At 48.9% G+C, this 19,082-nt stretch overlaps 1 protein-coding gene across 1 annotated transcript; it reads right to left on the minus strand.

Moving 5' to 3' along the window:
• Positions 1-1,163: 1,163 nt before the first annotated feature.
• Positions 1,164-11,424, minus strand: LOC118570090 (uncharacterized protein C19orf85-like). The gene is made up of 2 exons (XM_036168473.1): positions 11,252-11,424; positions 1,164-2,150 (listed from the first exon to the last, which is right to left on the minus strand). The coding sequence occupies exons 1-2, from the start codon at positions 11,422-11,424 to the stop codon at positions 1,631-1,633; spliced, it is 693 nt and encodes a 230-aa protein (XP_036024366.1). The 3' UTR covers positions 1,164-1,630.
• Between the last annotated feature and the right edge of the window lie 7,658 nt (positions 11,425-19,082).

Below are 19,082 nucleotides of genomic sequence, written 5' to 3' on the forward strand. Positions count from 1 at the left end.
TCTTGTGGAAGCAGCAACTCTGCCCCACCCCATATCGCTGGGTCTTGGGGCCCTCAGTGCCCCTCCTGAGCCGGCATTTTCTCATTTGTTTGTGGACAACTCGCTCCCAGCTCCTCCAGGGACAGTCTTGCAGGCGGCTGCATCCTCAGACTCTACACACACGTGTTCAGCACTTTTCCCCCGTTTTTTCTTTTTTGTTGAATAACTGAATTGACCACCGACCCCCACCTCTCCACACCCTTGGGGGACTCAAGACAGGTGAGGGGAGACTGCTGGATGCCTGTCAGCCAGTGTCAGTGTGCAGGTCCTCAAACCATAACGCCAGCACCCAGCCTGAGCGATTCGGAGACACTGGCTCCCCCTCGTGGAACATCCTCAAGCCACACGCTAGTGTGCTGGGGTCCTGCCTGGCTTGGTGGAGCAGGTGGATGCTGTGGGCTCCTGGGAGCCCGGGATGAAAGTCAGCTTCTGGGGCTGGGCTGGCAAGAGTACACTGCCTTAGCCCCAGCAGTGGCGACCCCTGGCCAGCTTTGAGTCTGAGCCTGGGTTCCAACCCTCCAGACATCTGAACTTCATTCACTCCCTGCAGTTCCTCAGGGAGGAACCCCAGGCCTTCCTCCCTTTGGGGGCCTGGGAGCTGGAGGACAGGACAGCAGCCTCACCCCACCCCAGGCCATCCCCAGACCCAACAATGCGTGTCTAGGACAAAGAGACGCATGTATGCACACACAGAAAGGCAGGGCTTGCCCTGACCAGGACAGGAAGACTAGATAGTGTGTCTGTGAGGGACATTAAGAGCCTCAGAGATGAGAGGGGCGAATGACAGCACAGGCCTGCAATCCCAGCACTGTCTTAAAAAAACTACCAAAATAGAAACCGAGTCCAAATTCTCCCCAACTCAGGATGGTCCTCACCTCCCTCTACATACTCAGGACCCTCCAGCCACACTGGCCTCCTTAGTTCCCCCAGAGTCCCACCTCAGGGCCTTTGCTGTGCTGTTCTCTGGACCCCATGCTGAGCCTGGTTCTGCTCAGCATCCCAGACCTTCCCTGATGGTTCGATGCCCAGTAGCCACTCAGTCAACAGCACACTTTATTTAAATCACACTTGTTCCACTCAGAAATTGGGACTCCATCTTGCTGCCAAGCTCTCTGAGGGTTCCATGTCTTCACACACTCTCTCACACACACACCCTGCTTGAGCTTCGGGAGTCGGGGATCTTGCCTGCTCTGTTTCAGCGCACTAACACCAAGTCCTGGGCCTGGCCCATAGCGGTGCTCAGTGGATTGGAGGAGACACCAGACAGCAGCAAAGAAGAGTGGGGTGTGGGAGGGGAGCAGCCTGTGCTGGGAAGGGAGAAAGGAAAATTCATTTGCAGGAAGTGCAAGGGTCCTCAAAGTGGACAGAGGTGGTGTCCCTGGGTCTGGGAGCAGAGCTCTGGCCTGTGGTACACAGTGGTAGCCTGGGATTGGTTTATTTGACAGGGTTACAGGCTCTGGGGATGGAGCCCAGGGCCTCTTGTGTGTTAGGCAAGCACTCTACCAACTGAGCTATATATATCCTCAGGTCTGTCAAGAGGAGAGAGTTTGCCTGGGCCTGAGATGGGTTGGGACTGTGTTGCAAATAGGTTTCAAAGGGTTCCCCAGCCATCCCCGATTCCCTGAGGACCCCAGGCACAAGGTGCCTCCCAGCTATCCACCCAATCCCAGCCTAGAGCCGCAGGCTCTGTGCTTCCCCCGTGGGCATTCTGGGGAGGGGACAGAGGATTGGGGAACCTTGGAGCCTGCATTGCGGTTGGCTGTCTCTGGTCTCCTGAGCCTGGGGCATGAGAAATGAAACCAGATGCCTCCTGGGGGACACCCGCAGCCAGAGTCTGACAGCAGCTGTCAGGAGCCACCAAGGGGCGCTCAGGAGTGAGCAGAATGTCATCGAAGAGGTCGAGGGCTGAGGTGTCCAAGGCAGCTAGGCTCAGGCCAGGGCTGTCGAGGGACATTTCCACGGGGGCCTCAGCAGAGGCCACTCCCAGGAAGGGGGATGGAGGTGGTGGAGGTGGCCTCCGGGGCGGTGCTCTCTGGCTCTGGGGAGGTGCTTTTTGAGACAGGATGGAGAGGGCCAGGTGCTGGGTGGCGGCTTCAATCTTGGCAAACTGCCTGGAAAAGAGAGAGAGAGAGAGAGAGAGAGAGAGAGAGAGAGAGAGAGAGAGAAAGAGAGAGAGAGATTGATTCAGCTTTGCCTGCAAAAGACCTCTCTTCTAATTATTCCCTGCTTCTCCCAGAGATACATGTCCTTTCTTTTCAACCCCATTTTTCCTGCCCTGCTCGTTTCCTGGACCCTGCCTTCATTTTCTTCAGTCTGGCAAGTCAATATGTCTTCCCAGGGAAGTTCCGACTGCTGTAGGGTTGTGCACTGCACATCTTGACAGCGAAGACTTATTACAACCCTCTTCCAACACATACAAAGGAAACGTCTCCGGGGAAGAACGCCTTTCCAACCAATCTCGCGGAGGGAGCGGTGGGCCAGCGGCGCCGCCAGGTCGGTCGATGAGTGTGCATCCCACAGTTCTCCTTGCGGCTCCTGCCAGAAGCTAAAACACTGATCTCTCCTGGCGCCTCACTTCCGCCCCCTCAGCAGCCACACCGATGTGTTTCATAAACAACGGGCTGAACTGTGTCCCCCAAATTCTTCTCTTTCTAAAAATTAAATTTTGGTTATTATTTGAAATAGCTCTTTTTTTGCGTTTATTTATTTTGTGTGTGTGTGTTCCCTACACCTCCTTCCTGCCCTTCTCTCCACACCACACACGAAGGTCAGGGGACAGCTTTATGTGGATTTCTGGTTTTTGGTTTTTTGCTTAAATTTTTTGTTCGTTAGCTTGCAAGACAGGGTCTCTCTCTGCGGCCTTGGCTGGCTTGGAACTTGCTCTATTGAGCAGGCTGGCCTTGAACTCACAGAGATCCACCTGCCTCTGCCTCCTGAGTGCTGGGATTAAAGGCGTGCGCCACCACCGCAGGGTTTCTGGTGTTTAAAAAAGTTTTTTTCTTAATGTATCTGGTTGCCTGTAGAGGCCAGAGGCTTGTGTGCCGAGAACTGAACCCTTGGCCCTCTGCAAGAGCAGCGGGGTATCTTTAACAGCTGGGCCGTCTCTTCAGCCCTGTTCCTGACGTCTGTCTCAGCAAGTCAGGCTTGGCGGCGAGGACCCTTGCATGCTGAGCCGTCTAGCAGGCCCATGGCGGTTCATCTGTATGCATTTGTATTTCTGTGGGAGTGAGTGTGGGTCGAGACGGGGGCAGGAGGCTCTAAGAGGGAGATGAAGAGGTCATAGAACACCTGTGGTGCGGAAGGGCAAACGGGGAGAGGAACGAAGCTGATGGGATCAACCCAGAGAGTGTGTCTGAAAATGCGGTGGGCGGGGCTGGAGAGGTGGCTCAGTGGTTAGCAGCACAGGCTGCTCTGGTAGAGGACCACCTGGGCTCCATTGCCGGCACAACCATTGCATGGAGGTTTACAGTCATCTGTGACTCCTGTGCCAAGGGAGCTGGTGCCCTCTTCTGGCCCCCGAGGGCACTACATGATGTGTGGTGCACAGACACAAGCAGGGAAAACACTCACGTAAAACAATATGTCTAAAAAAAATTAAGAGAGGCTGGAGAGATTTCTCAGAGGTTAAGAGCACTGGCTGCTCTTCCAGAGGTCCTGAGTTCAATTCCCAGCACCCACAAGGTGGCTCACAACCATCTGTAATGAGATCTGGCGCCCTCTTCTGGCCTGCAGGCAGAACATTGTATACATAATAAATAAATCTTAAAACAACAACAACAACAACAACAAATTTTAAGAGAACCCCACAAGGAAACCAGTTACTTTGTATACTAATTTTTAAAATTGAAACTTTCAAGGAGAGGGGGGAAAGCCACACCTGAGACAAAGAGTCTGCACACAGGGCTGCTTGATTGAGTCACACTTCCTGGCTGCCTGCGTTAGAATGTTGCAGACTCAGGCAAATCGTTCCGGGCTAGCTTTTAGCTTTAGTTCCCTTAATATCCACTCAAAGCAGGTGCAGCACACGCACCCGGGGTCCCAGCACTGGAGATGGAGGCAGGAGGATCAAGCATTCAATGTCACCCTCCACCATGCATTGAATTTGGAGGCAGCCTGGGCTATATGAGATCCCATGTCAACAAAGTGAAAATTCCAGAGACAGAAAGGAGAGGGAGATAGGGAGGGAGGGAGAGACACACAGAGAGAGAATATTAAATAATAATCCAGACTCAGCTGGGCTCGGTACTGCACATACGTAATCTCAATTCTCTTGGAGGCTGGAGCAGGAGGACTGTGGGTGTTTGAGATCAATCTGGCTCACATAATGAGAACCAGGGCATAGAAATTCTCTGTCTCAAAATAACAGCAATAACAACAGCGCGCGCATACACACACACACACACACACACACACACACGCGCGTGCAAATTCGAGGAATAATTACTCCCTCAGGGTTGGGAACATAGCTCAATTAGCAGAGTGCTTGCCTAGCATGCACAAATCCCTGGGTCAAGCAGGGCAGCAATGGCGGACGCCTTTAATCCCAGCACTCGGGAGGCAGAGGCAGGCAGATCTTTGTGAGTTCGAGGCCAGCCTGGGCTACAGAGCGAGATCCAGGATAAGCTCCAAAACTACACAGAGAAACCCTGTCTTGAAAAACAAAACCAAAACAAAACTCCCTGGGTCAGATCCCCAGACTGGGTGTGGTGGTGCACACCTGAGTCCCAGCACTTGGGCATTGAAAGCAGGAGGATCAGAAGGGTACTCGTTGTGAGTGAGTACTCTCACGAGTTAAGAGTCAAGTGCTTGGTAGAGCACGTGGGACATTTAAGTGTCATGCAATTGTAACTGTCATCACTACCATCATCTTCATTATAGCCACCATTATTATCACCTCCGTCATCACCATCATCATGATTATCACCACCATCACCATCATCACCATCATCACCATCACCATCATCACCATCACCACCATCACCACCATCACCATCATCATGATTATCACCATCACCACCACCACCATCACCACCATCACCATCACCATCATCACCATCACCACCATCACCACCATCACCATCATCACCACCATCACCATCACCACCATCATCACCACCATCACCACCATCATCACCACCATCACCACCATCACCATCATCACCATCACCACCATCATCACCACCATCACCACCATCATCACCACCATCATCACCATCACCACCATCCTCACCATCCTCACTGTCTTTACAACCATCACCAGGATCACCACCATCCCCGCTATCCTCAGCACCAGAGCCTGAGTATGCCCCTTCCCTCACCTTGCCCAAGTCTTTGCTCAAGCCCACTCTCTGGTGAGGCTCCCTTGGCCTCCTCCTGTGAAACAATCACACTCCCTCCATCCCATTTCTTCCTCCGTCACACTTGCCACCTTCTAATGTAGTCGGATGTTTGAGTCCAGGTAAACATTGACATAACATAAACTTCACTGTTTCGTTTGCTTGGAGACAGGCTCTTGTGCGAAGCCCGGGCTGGACTCAAAATCCTTTGTAGCAGCTGACCTTGAGTTCCTGATCCTCTGCCTCACTGAGCTGGCGTGGTGGTGTACAGCGGTGAGGCTGAATCGGGAGGAGGCTGAGGGTCAGGAATTCAGGCCATCCTTTGCTGTATAACTGAGTTTGAGGCCAGCTCAGGACACACAACACCCTTTGCCACCCTCCCCGCAAAGTGGTCCAGTTAATTCTCTGGTGTTTAGGCGTGTAGTCAAAATCTTTTTACTTTTGAACACCCAGTCCTCCTGCCTCCACCTCCTGGGTGCCGTGACTACAATGCCTGGTTTTACCCTGTGATGAGGCTGGAACCTGAACTTCATTCTGCTAAACAAGCATGGTGCAAGATTGGCACAGAATAGTTTTAGCTTTGTATTATTGCAATTTGAAGTCTAATGTTGGAATACATTATTAACAAACATGGTTATGTTAAACATCATTTCAACCCACACATCTCACTTTATGATATTTTGCTAATTGGCTATTTATAGTTTTTATACTATGGAAATGACACCATACAAAAAATAAATCTGATTTTTTTTTAAAATTTGAGTACAAAATAAAGCAACAAAGACAACTTGAAACATCAACAATGTGTTTGGTCCAGGAACTGCTAAGGAATAACCAGGACAATGGTTTGCCAGGTGTGTGCTGGTATACACCTTTGCACTCACCTTTAATCCCAGCACTTGGGAGGCAGAGACAGGTGCAGCTCTGTGAGTTCAAGGCCAGCCTGGTCTACAGAGTGAGTTCCAAGACAGTCAGGGCTACATAGAGAAACCCTGTTTAAAAAACAAACAAACAAACAAACAAACAAAAAAAAACAGCAGGGAGGGGGGCGATGGATCAGTGGTTAAGAGCACTGGCTGTTCTTCCAGAGGTCCTGAGTTCAATTCCCAGCAATCACTTGGTGGTTCACAACCATCTGTAATGAGATCTGGTGCCCTCTTCTGGCCTGCAGGCAGACATGCAGACAGAACACTGTATACATATAAATAAATAAAACCTTTTTAAAGTTGTTTTTTTCTTGGTTTTTCCCCCCCCCCCCCCCCCTTTCTCTGTTTCTTCTTTCTTATTGTTGTTCAAGAAAATTTTCAAAGGAGATTAGGAGCCATTTGGCATTTTGAAGCAAATAAAAAGCAAATGAAAATGCTTGATAAATGGGTTCTGTAGAAGCTGACTGTGAACACCTTTGTTCCCAGCACTTTAATCCCAAGGATGGAGCGACAGAGGCAGGGGGATTTCTGGGAGTTCAAGGCCAGCCTGGTCTACAGAGGGAGTTCCAGGACAGCCAGGGCTCTGTCTCAAAAAACCAAACAGCAACAACAACAAAAGACCCCAAAAAACAAACAAAATTTTAAAAAAAGAAAGAAAGAAAGAAAAGAAGAATCAATTAAAACTGAGTCCTTCTCTACAACAAAGAACTATTTTGTTGTCGTCTGAGACCAGGTCTCACCATGTAGCCCTGGCTGTCCTGGAACTCACTCTGTAGACCAGGCTGGCCTTGAACTCAGAGCTCTTTCTGCCTCTGCCTCCAGAGTGCTGAGATTAAAGGCAAACACTAGCCCAGCCCAAGAACTATTTCTTGATTGGACTGTCACATGCAATGAGAAATGGATTGAGTATAACAGGCAATGGCCAGTCCAGCAGCTGGACAGGGGAGAAACCCCACAGCATGTCCCCAATCTAACTTGGGGCCAAAAAGATGATAGGTCACTGTTCAGCGACCTGCAGCCAGTCTGATCCCCTGACTGTGGATCCCAGCAACACCGTAACATCTGAGACAGGTGCTTAGCAAATCCATGAGACGCATCCAGTACTTGACGCCTGTGGCTGGCATTGGCCAACAGAAAAGGCCCGGTTCTTTCCCATGACAGTGCCTGACTGCTCATCAAACATCCAGACTTCAAAAATGGAACAATTTGGGCTGTGAGGGTTTGTCCTGTCAACCGTGTTCACCAGACCTCTGGACAACTGGCCGCCACTTTTCAAGCATCTCCATATGTGTTTTTATTTATTTATTTATCTATCTATTTATTTATTTATTATTGTTTTTTGAGACAAGGTTTCTCTGTGTAGCTTTGCACCTTTCCTGGATCTTGCTCTGTAGCCCAGGCTGGCCTCGAACTCACAAAGATCCACCTGCCTCTGCCTCCCGAGTGCACCACTGCCCGGCTATATGTGTTTTTTAAAGATTTCTTTTTAAATAGCTGTATGGTGTGTGCGTGTGTGTGTGTGTGTGTGTGTGTGTGTGTGTGTGTGTGTGCGCGCGCGCGTGCATGTGAATATAGTTGTCCATGGAGGCCAGAAAAGGGCTTCAGCTCTCCAACATAGGTGGTGGGAATTGAACTTGGGTCCTGTGGAAGAGCAGTACTCCCTCTTAACCCCTGAGCCGTCTCTCTTGCCCCTCCAAGCTTGGATTTTTACACTACAGCAGTAATAATAACAAATAACCCTTATTTCTCTTTGGTAAAAATGTATTGAATGGTTCCCATTTTGAATAAAAAAGGTGTTTGTTTTTACACATCCGCAGCATACACCTAATTAAAAATAAATCTTATAATACCATACATGGCACTATTTCTCAATCTTCCTAATCCTGCAACCCTTTGATATAGTTCCTCATGCTGTGGAGACCTCCCATCATCCATTTATTCTTGTTGCTACTTCATAACTGTAATTTTGCTGCTGTTATGAATCATAATGTAAACATCTGGCATGCAGGATCTCTGATATTTGCCGTCTGTGAAAGGGTCATTCAGTTCCCAAGGTGGGGGTCAAGACCCACAGGTTGAGAACCGCTGATGTATGGAGCTGCTTGAAAAAGTGTCAGTCAGCTGTCCGAAGGTCAGGTGGCTATGGCAGCTGAGGGGAAGCCTCACAGCCCAGTTCATTCCACTTTTGAAAATTGGACGTTTGATGAGCCTGCTTATAATGATTTAAAACACATAGTTCAAAACTGGAGTTCTTTTACTACCAACCTAATAATACACACACCCCTCTCTTGTATATTATTAGAGGACCAGCCTTAATGATCTGCTTCCCAGGGGCTCAGAAGAGAAACTACAAATGGCGAGCATTATTTTCGGGAAATGAATCTAAGCACACCAAGCTCTTTGTCGATCTACTTTATTCCTCTGGGATAAAATCCCATCTACACAGCTTCAGTTCTGTTCTCTCGCCTAGCTCCTTTCTTGCCTGATTTCCCTCTACATTTATCTACTGCTCCCTCTAAGTTCTATCTTAATTCTCTCATTTTAGTTCTGCCTCATCTAGGTCCTTCTCATCTCGTTCTTACCCAGCTAGTACTTCCCCATCTGGCTCTTCCTCATCTTCCATCTCGTCAAGTTCTCCAGTATATCAAGAAGGGGATCTATGTGCTTGGCTACATTCCTAGAAGTGGATGGGTAAGAAATTAGGAGTCTATTAGTAAGGTTGTATAAGAAAGGAGGGTCTCGGGCTGGAGAGATGGCTCAGAGGTTAAGAGCACTGACTGCTCTTCCATAGGTCCTGAGTTCAATTCCCAGCAACCACATGGCAGCTCACAACCATCTGTAATGAGATCTGGTGCCCTCTTCTGTATACATAATAAATACATTTAAAAAAATTCCCACCATTTAAAAAAAAAAAAAGAAAAAAAAAAAGAAAAAAAGAAAAGAGGGTCTCTCCCTAAATTGCACAAGAAATAAAGCTATCCGCCTGACCTAAGAGACAGGTGTTTGGCCTTGGACACTTAAGTCTGTTCTTAGAGAGTACAGAGATATCTCTGATAAGGTACTTTCCTCTGTCCGGGGATAGACCTGGCCGGATGCTGCTAATGATGATAATTACAGGGAGGCCTGAACTGGGGTTCTGGCTGTGCACAGCTGTCAGCACGGAAGATTGTCTGAATATTCCTGTAGTAGAGAGGAAATGGTGCCCAATAATTGATGGAAAAGCTACAATAGCACACGAGAAATTCATAGCAGGAAACGGCTGATAATCAAAAGCCAAATATCACCGAGGCTCCTTGAGACTCAGCTTGACCTCTGGAAGGCCCTTGGCTTCTTCCAGGTATTAGCTTTGTCATAATCAGCTGAAATCCTACTTCATATATTTTGAGGCTTGTAGCACACCTCCCAAACCAGCCATCAGCCCCCTTCTCCCACTTGGTGGCCCATAGAGACTTCCTTAGTGAGACCTCACTCAGGGTCAGAGAATCTGGCTTTGCTTTACCCAGCAGGGCTGCATAAGGAAATGATTTGGCCATTAACCAAGTGTTTGGAAGGGTCTACAGTTGGCTCTGTGGTGTGCTTTGATCTTGCAAGGGGGAGGTCTTTGCCTCTCTCCTTGGCATATTATAAAAAGCCCTTTTGAAAACAATCAGACTGCAACCCACAGAACCAGGGAGGCTACATAGGAGGAGGGACCCTAGGGTGACTGTGGCTTATAATAAGTTTTGGTTTTACTCAATTACTGGGCAAGCCTCAATGAAACATTTCACTATTAGGATAAGAATTTATACTGTATCAAGCTGTTAAGAGAAAAATAAATAAATTAATAATAATAATTTTAAAAAGCTCTTTTGAATAAAGCTCTGGGCATGACTGGGTATTATTGATCCAGGGCCCTCCCAAAGCTATCCTGTATCTGCCTTTCTTATCCCCCTCTCTTTGAGACAGGGTTTCTCTGTGTAGTTTTGGCTGTCCTTGATCTCACTCTATAGACCAGGCTGGCCTTGACCTCACAGAGATCCACCTGGCTCTGCCTCCCAAGTGTTGGTCTTATTGTCTCTTTCTATCTTTCTATCTAATATTTTCTCATTCCTCTCTTCTCCACCCAAGAACTCTTCAAAAGGTGGGAGCAAATCAGAGCTGGACTCCCACACCTGTCTTTTTGACACAAGATCTCACTGTGCAGCCCAGGGTAGCCTTGAACTTCCTATGTAGACCAGGCTGGCATTCTGCCTCAGCCTCTGGAGTGTTGGAGTTACAGCCATGTGCCACCACACAGGACCAGTGTTCACTGTTTTGTACAACCAATACCTCTAATTAGCTCCAGGACTTTGGTCCTCTCTGACTCTCTGCCAGTGTGTGCCTGGCAGTTTGTGGGGCTTCTGTTTTCATGGGATCCGGCTGGACAGCTGAGATCCACTTTCTCTTAAATCTTCTTTTCAAGGGACACCCACACAGCGGTGTCACACCCTCTCGTTTATGTATTTATTTATTGTTTGTTTGTTTATTATTTCGAGACAGAGTTTCTTCTGTGTGGTATTAGTGCCTGTCCTGGATCTTGCTCTGTAGACCAGGATGGAGTCGAACTCACAGAGATCTGCCTGGCTCTGCCTCCCAAGTGCTGGGATTAAAGGTGTGTGCCACCGCTGCCCGGCCCTGCCTGGTCTCTTACATGTTACAATAAACTGGCTGCAAACTCAGCAATCCTCCTGCCTCGGCCTCTGGAGTGTTAGGATTACAGTCTTGTCACACAAAGCCTGGCTCATATATTTATTTATTCAGGCCATTTCTTACCTTCTGCCTCCCCACGGGGACTTCCTTGGCCTTGCTCTGTGATGGGTGTTGACTCTAGCGCTCAGAAGGTGCACGGTAAATGCACACTAAATGGTGCTGAATTCAGCCTAGGGTCCTCCTGGCGTCCACCCGGTGCTTCCCGCCAGCACCCCTCCTCACCTGCAGATCTGGTTGTGTAGAAACCTCCGGTGGTTGGGCCTGCGCTTGGGGGGCCTGGTACGCCTGGGCTGCAGGGCCCGAAGCATGTGGGCCGAAGCCCCGCTCACAAAGGCGCACAGCTCTCGGGGCCCTGGCTCGGAGACCCCAGGAGCCGCAGGGAACCCAGGGTGCATGGCTGGTTGCTCTGGAGTTACAATGCAGATCAGAAATCGCCCCTCAAACCAGAGGTGGGACAGGAGTATGCGCTCTCAAGGTCTGGCATTGCAGAATGAGAAGCCACCCCGTCCCACTGCGATGACTGCAGGCCAGGGGCTGTTATAGGAACACAGGGGGCAGGCTAGGGAGGGGGCTCTCTACGCATCTCCTTCATGCCCAATTAACACATAGTTGGGCCTGGGATATAAAACAGGGGCGCGTAGGTGCGGAGGCAGAGAAAGGCTCCTGGAGATAGCCAATTAAGGGGACAAAAGCCTCTTTAGCAAGGCCAGGCCAGGCGCAGAGTCAACCGGAGCGATTAATGTCGAGGGCCTTTAGAAGGAGACTTGGGGAGGGTATTGCTGGTGGTTGGAAGAAGGGTCCGGTCTCTGAGAGGCGTGTCAGCGCCTCCAGGTGTGAGTCAAGAGCTCCACATCAGCCCATCAGCCCCAGGCTCACCCCACTCCAGAGCCTGCTTCTTTGTTGGGGGTGTGTGTGCAGAATCATTAAGGAGAAATTGATGCCTCGGGTCTCTAGGCTGCAGGAGGAGCCGGCTTCTCAGGGGCTCTGGCTGCTGAATCCTGAGAATGATGCTGTGGGTGAGCAGGGGACCAGGTTAGCGTTCTGAGGAGTGGGGAGAAGAAAACACTGCTGGAGTCTCCCCCGGGAGGTTTTGGTTTAAAGATTTATTTCTATGCGTGCATGTCTGTTGTGAGGGTGTGTGCATGCGGGAGTGCAATTTCGGGTAGAGGGTATTGGGTCCCTTGGAGATGGAGTTACAGGCAGCTGTGAGCTGCCTGACGGATGTACTGGGGACCTGGTGTTGGCTCGTGGTGTGGGGAGACAGAATCAGCCACTTGTGGCAGTGTCTATATTGGGGATAGTCAGGGTCTCCATCTTTCTGGTGCCTCTAGTTATTTTAGAAGTCTTCCTGAGCCTGGCGGTGGTGGCGCATGCCTGTAATCCCAGCACTCGGGAGGCAGAGGCAGGTGGATCTCTGCGAGTTTGAGGCTAGACTGGTCTACAGAGCAAGTTCCAGGACAGCCAAGGCTACACGTAGAAACTCTGTCTCAGAAATAAATAAATGAATGAATGAATAAATAAAATTAAAAAAAAATAACAACAGGGGTTGGGTATTTAGCTCAGTGGTAGAGTGCTTGCCTAGTAAGTGCAAGGCCCTGGCTTCGATCCTCAGCTACACACACACACACACATACACACAAAAATAAATAAATAAATAAATAAATAAATAAAATAAAAACAAAAACAAAGTCTTCCTGAATTCTGTCCCTCCATCTCTCCCACCTCTAAAACATTCCTGACTCTCACTAGCTTCTCGGCTATCAAGCTGCCCCTTTCACCCTTCCATTGTCCCGTAGCCCCATCCAACCAGTCCTTTCCCTGGGGTCTACACTTCCCTCCTCTCCAGTGTCTCTGATTCTGTCTCCCATGGTCCTGGTCTTTCTTGGTTCTTCTCGGGGTCTCTGGAGACTCCTTGTGTCTCTTAGGCTATTATCTATCTATCTATCTATCTATTTATTTATTGTTTTTTGAAACAGGGTTTCTGTTTAGTTTTGGTGGCTGTCCTGGAACTCACTTAGTAGACCAGGCTGACCTCGAACTCACAGAGATCCGCCTGCCTCTGCCTCTGCCTCCCGAGTGCTGGGATCAAAGGTGTGTGCCACCATCACCCGGTTTATTTCATTTTTTGAGACAGGATCTTAATGTGGTTCTTGGCTGGCCTTGAACTTGATATGTGTCAGGTCCCAAAGACCCCAGGACAAGTCCCACTCAGTACCTGTGGCTCTTCCCAGTAGCTCTCTCCCTGCCCCTTACCCTAAACCTATCCCTCCCAGGGGCTGGCTTCACTTCCCTCTGCCAGCTTCCGATCCCTATAGAACTTTTGTCAATTTCTTGGTCCACACACTCTCTCTTGGATCCCACTTGCTCCTCCCTCTGCCTCTCTGCGTCTCCCTCCTCTTCTCACAGCCCAGCTCAGTCCGGACCCTTCCTAGGTAGCTGAGGACGGTGCTGAACTTTCTGGTCTTCCTGTCTCCACCTTCCCAGGGCTGGGATTACAAGAGTACACCGCTGTACTCCATTCTCTGCACGCTCCTCATGGCTGTGGCTGCCTTTTCCTATTGATCAGGGTCAGTTCTCGTGTGTGTGTGTGTGTGTGTGTGTGTGTGTGTGTGTGTGTGTGTGATCTCTGTGTAGTGTGCATGTGTGTGTGTGTTACCATCTAGTGATGCACATACAGGTATTTTCTCTGCTGATTTAAAGAATTAAAAGCCAGGATAGAAATGTTTACCAGATCTCTTGAGGCATCCCAGCAGAAACCATCATGATACAGGGGAGGGAAATCAGGGTCCCCTCAAGGTGTTCTTAGTTTCGTTAATAAAAGAATTAAGACTTAGATGGAAGCTTTAGGACAACTTATCAGCGTTTATAAAGGAAAACCCCAGGGCAGGCAAGTTGTACATCTGACAGTTGCCAGGAGAAGGAGGATGGAGAAAATGATCGTGGAGGTCAGCCGCAGACTGCAGGTAGCCACATAGCAGGTACCAGATCTTTAGAAAAAGCCCAAAGAAGCCCAAAGCCAGAGATAGGGAGTTTAAGAGCACACTCAAGCTCTGGCCAGAATCTGATGGAAAAAGAAGAAAAATATAGTTAAGTTACGCTTTTCTAAGGAAAGGTACACAGACCAGCTGAACCTCACAGTGGCTCCTGGGACCACAGCAGTGGTCGAGAATTCTGGGAAGGAAGAACATATTATCTTAAGGTGAACCTGCCTTCCTAGACCTTAAGGAAGGAGACAATGGCTTGTCTCTGCCTCCAGATACAGTCCGTTCTTTGCAAATCTTCGTGGGTGGGGAAGGCTGGGATTCCTCAGTAAGGAATGCTGGATGTGTTTCTCAGGTCTCTGGAGAGTGGAATGAAAGGCTCAGGCTCCAGGTGCCAGCCAGGGGTCACCGCTGCTCTAGCTAGGACGGCACTCTTGATAGCCCAGCTCCAGAAGCTGACTTGGATTTCTGGCTCCCAGGAGCCAAGAGAAACATCCCCCGCTTTCCCTTCTGGCCTGAGCACACACAGCGTGCCGCTTGAGGATGCTCCACCAGGGGGCGCTAATGTCCACGCTGACGTTGGGCAATCCGGCTCAAGGTTCCAGGGCCCTTTTTCCTCTTGTCCTGTTTTGTCTCCCAGGGTGGGGACCAGCTTCATGGCTTGTTTGTTGAAGTCCTGTACATTCACATGTACTGCTGAGCACTCACCAGGCCCTCTTTTCCCTGTCCGAAGCCCTCACTGCAAGTATGGCAGCTGGGATGGGAAGGTGTCCTGGCGGTCAGGAGCCAAGGAATACCCCAAAGTCACCCATACAGCAAACCTCATTCAAGAGGTTTATGGGGAAGGAAGAACCCAGGAGGATGGCTGCCTCGGGTGAGAAACAGCTGCAAACTGAGCAGGGTACAGACCTTTATATAGGGTTTCTTGGGGTAGGGGTGTGGAGCTTTCCAGGGTGGCTTGGGATTGGTGGGTTTTTGTGGTCTGAATCTGGGGAAAGCTCAGGGGTTGGTGGTGAGATTTCAAACCCTAGGCCTGGAGTCAAGTCAGGGTCAGGTGTTTTTCCTTGGCCCTTTTCACCCTATGCTCACAATGGTGTAGGGGAGTGAATTCAGGGATTCCACACTCACTAAAGACTTCATGTGCAGAGCCCCAGGATGCAGTGGCCAGCAAGACAAGCATGGTCTGTCCCTGTCTCTCAGGATCTGAGAGGGAGGCATCATCCATAAACAAGCAAATGAAAAAATGCCAGCTCAGGAGGAGCCCCGAGGGCCCCTCCAAATCAGACAGTGACAAGAAAAGTGTGTGTGTGTGTGTGTGTGTGTGTGTGTGTGTGTGTGTGTGCTGCTTCCATGAGGATGCCCTCCTTGAGGGTGTGACCAGTCCTCACTCTGAGTTGCACAGGGCTGAGGTCTCACTGAGCTTCCAGTGCTCTTACAGAGTCACAAGGGAAAGTTAATTCCTTGTATCTGTGGGATCCATGGTGGCCCTTGGTCTTTACAGCCAGCAGGGCCTCTGACCTGTAGACTCAATCTTAAGGGGGCCTTGGCTGATGACATATGATCCAAGATGGGGCATCCTTTCTACATTAAGGTTCCTCAGAGGGCTGGAGAGATAACTCAGTGATTAAGAGCACTGGCTGCTCTTTTAGAGGTCCTGATCCTAGCAACCACATGGTGGCTCACAACCATCTACAGTGGGATCTGATGCCCTCTTCTGGCATAAAGGCATACATGCAGATAGAGCTCTTGAATACATAAATAAACAATTTTTTTAATTTAATTTTTTTAAAGACTTATTTATTTGTTATACAATGTTCTGCCTGCATGTATGTCTGCAGGCCAGAAGAGGGCACCAGATCTCATTACAGATGGTTGTGAGCCACCATGTGGTTGCTGGGAATTGAACTCAGGACCTCTGGAAGAGCAGTCAGTGCTCTTAATCTCTGAGCCATCTCTCCAGCCCCAATAAACAAATCTTTAAAAGAAAAAAAAAAGGTTCCCCATGGAAACAGGATCAATAGGATCAAGTATGTAATCCTTCCATTGATCGATCAATCATTCTAGAAAGATGTGAACAGATAGATATCTTTCTCCAGGAAGAGATTTTAAAAGACATAGTTCATGAGATCATGGAGTGAATTGGAAAACTGGTGGTATTCAGATCCATCCCCTCACCACCACATAATGTGCAGTCTTGCTCTCCAGCTTTAGTTACACACAATCACTCTTGTTCTTCAAATATCACACAGGAATTTCCAGAAATAAACCACTCATTTTAATCTGAGTGCCATTCTGGGTAGTCTGGCAAAATCTTATGCCATCCACTCCTCATTGTTAGAAGACAAATTCTTTGTCCAGTGTATCCACACTGTATATGCTACTCCCCTGTTAATCACTTGGGAGCCATCTCAGTTATCAGAAGAACCAGCCCAGTATCATAGTGCTGGTGTTCCTGTAACCCTTATTTTACCTGCTGAGAGTGGTGCCAGGGTATAAAAAGGCAAACTTTTTGAAAGACTGTCCTCTGAGAAAACAGCACATCTGTCTCTTCAGGGACATCTCTAACACCCTGCACTACTCTAACGCTACAACCTAGGGTTCTCCTTCATAGCTTCATGGGTTGTCCCTTCGAGGGCTCCATGGAGGAACTCTGTCCCTGCCACACACTGCCTGGTCTTCCAGGCTCTTCTCTGGCACCCTGGTGCAAGCCTGCATGATGCTATAAAGCTGAAGAGGTGCTCTTCCAGAAAAAGAGTTGTTTAAGGAACTGTTTCCCCATGTTTAGACATGTGGGCAGTCAGAGGCCTCTGCAGCTGTGGTAACAGGATCCAGCTCCCTCTCAGGATAGCAGAACTTGGTTTCAGAGGCCTGCAGAATGCAGGAGTTATTGGGTCATGGGGGCTTGCACTAAGGTGGGAGAGAAAAGCCTGGAAGACTAGGCAGTGTGTCTCAAGGAACCTTGAGTGAACAATGCATGAGGTGAAGTTTAAGTTGTGCTGGAAACCTGAGGACATTGAAGACACCAAGAACGTACAACATTTGGTAAAGGCAGTGGCGTGGAGAGGAACAATCCTAGACTGAGACTGTGTGTGCTTCACCACTGCCCACATGGAATCATGTGCCCCATGCTGCCCGTGGAGATGCAGGATCTAAGCTTTGCCCTGCTGGGTTTTGCTTTGGTCCAGTCCTTTATTTTGTTGTTGTAGTTGTTGTTGTGATCTTTCCACCCCTCCGTTTGGGAACGGGAGGGTTACTCTCTTTGTAGATTAGAATCCTGGCACTTTCATTTTGACTTCACTGGGGCGCACAGCTAAGGGACTGCTCAAATCCTGGAAGAGACTGGGAACTTAAAAATAGATTTATTGATTTGTGTTTTTTGTATATGGGTGTTTTGCCTGCATGTATGTCCGTGTCCACATGCCTGGTGTCTCTGGAGGTCAGAAGAGGGCATCAGGTAGGTCTCTTGGAACTGGAATTACAGAGAGTTGTGAGCCATCTTGTGGGTACTGGGAATCAAAGCCAGGTTCTCTGCAAGCGCAGCCAGTGTTCTTAAACACTGAGCCACCTCTCCAGCCCTCTTAATTTTTTTTTTTTTCAATTAGTAGTCATCCAGATGGCTCAGTGGGTAAAGGTGCTTGTCACTAAGTCTAAAAACCTGAGTTCGGCCGGGTGGTGGTGGCGGCAGCAGCAGCAGCAGCAGCAGCAGCAGCAGCGCAGCGCACGCCTTTAATCCCAGCACTCCGGAGGCAGGGCCAGGCGGATCTCTGTGAGTTCAAGGCCAGCCTGGTCTACAGAGAGAGATCCAGGACAGACTCCAAAACTACACTGAGAAACCCTGTCTCAAAAACAAAATGAAACAAAAGAAAAGAAAAGAAAACCAACCAAACAACAACAACAACAAAAAAACAACAAAAAACAAAAAAACCCAAACAAACCAAAAACCAGAAAAAACAAACAAACAAACAAACAAAATACAAAAAGCTGAGTTCAATCCCTGAGGTAAAGAAAGGCGAGAACTAATAAAAGTGGTTTTCTGACTGCCAAGCCTATCATGGTATATGTGTGCACGCACACACTCTAAATAAATAAAATGAAAAACTTAAATTACACTTACCTACTTATTTTGTATATGTGTACATGCACGTGTATGCCACAGGGCATGGGCACAGTCAGAGGACGGCTTGTGGGAGTCGGTTCTCTACTTCCCCGTTACGGATGTGACTTGAACTCAGTCATCGGACGGCAAGCTCCATCCTGGCCAAGTCGCCTCACAGCCCTGCATGATGTTCTTTTAGTTAAGACTGCTAATGCAGGCCCGGAGAGACGGCTTGGCAGTCAAGAGCAATTGCTGGTTTTACAGAGGATGGGGCTTCAGTTTCTGGTGACCACACCCAGCAGCTCACAACTGCCTGTCACTCTAGCTCCAGGGGACCTGGCACTGCCTTTTGGCTTCCTCAGACACCGGGCACACATATGGTGCACAGACATATATGTAGGCACTCACACACACAGAGAAAATAAAAATAGAAAAAACAAAACAAAACAAACAAAAAAAACCCAAACAAACAGATCTTAAAGAATCCGTTCCCCTCACCCTGGAACTGAGAGAGCCGTTTCTTAGCAACCTCTGGAGATGTAACTGGAGAGCCAACAAAATGGCCTGTGGCTAATGCTAAGACAATTACTCCCCTAGGAGCCTGTACCTAAGCTGAGTGCCTCTTAGTCCCCCTACTCTCCCTTGGGAAGCTGTCTTTCATCTGTCTTTCTTTCTTTCTTTTGTTTTCAAGACAGGTTTCTCTGTGTAGCTTTGTGTCTTTCCTGGAACTTGCTCTGCAGACCAGGCTGGCCTCGAACACATAGAGACCCTGGGATTAAAGGCGTGTGCCACCACCACCCGGCTTAAACCCTGTGCTAAAACCTATATTAAAATAACTTTTTAAAAGTCACCAAATCCAGGCTGGAGAGATGGCTCAGAGGTTAAGAGCACCGACTGCTCTTCCAGAGGTCCTGAGTTCAATTCCCAGTAACCACATGGTGGCTCACAACCATCTGTAATGAGATCTGGCACCTTC

This window comes from Onychomys torridus, chromosome 1 (genome assembly GCF_903995425.1).
Source record: "Onychomys torridus chromosome 1, mOncTor1.1, whole genome shotgun sequence".
In the NCBI taxonomy this organism is placed as follows: Eukaryota; Metazoa; Chordata; class Mammalia; order Rodentia; family Cricetidae; genus Onychomys; species Onychomys torridus.

What these genes read in the sequence shown, in the direction of transcription:
- LOC118570090 (XM_036168473.1), bottom strand. Translation starts at nt 11,424, where the DNA reads ATGCACCCTGGGTTCCCTGCGGCTCCTGGGGTCTCCGAGCCAGGGCCC. An exon ending in CTACACAACCAGATCTGCAG is followed by an intron (nt 2,151 to 11,251) that starts GTGAGGAGGGGT and finishes TCTCTTTTCCAG; the next exon opens with GCAGTTTGCCAAGATTGAAG.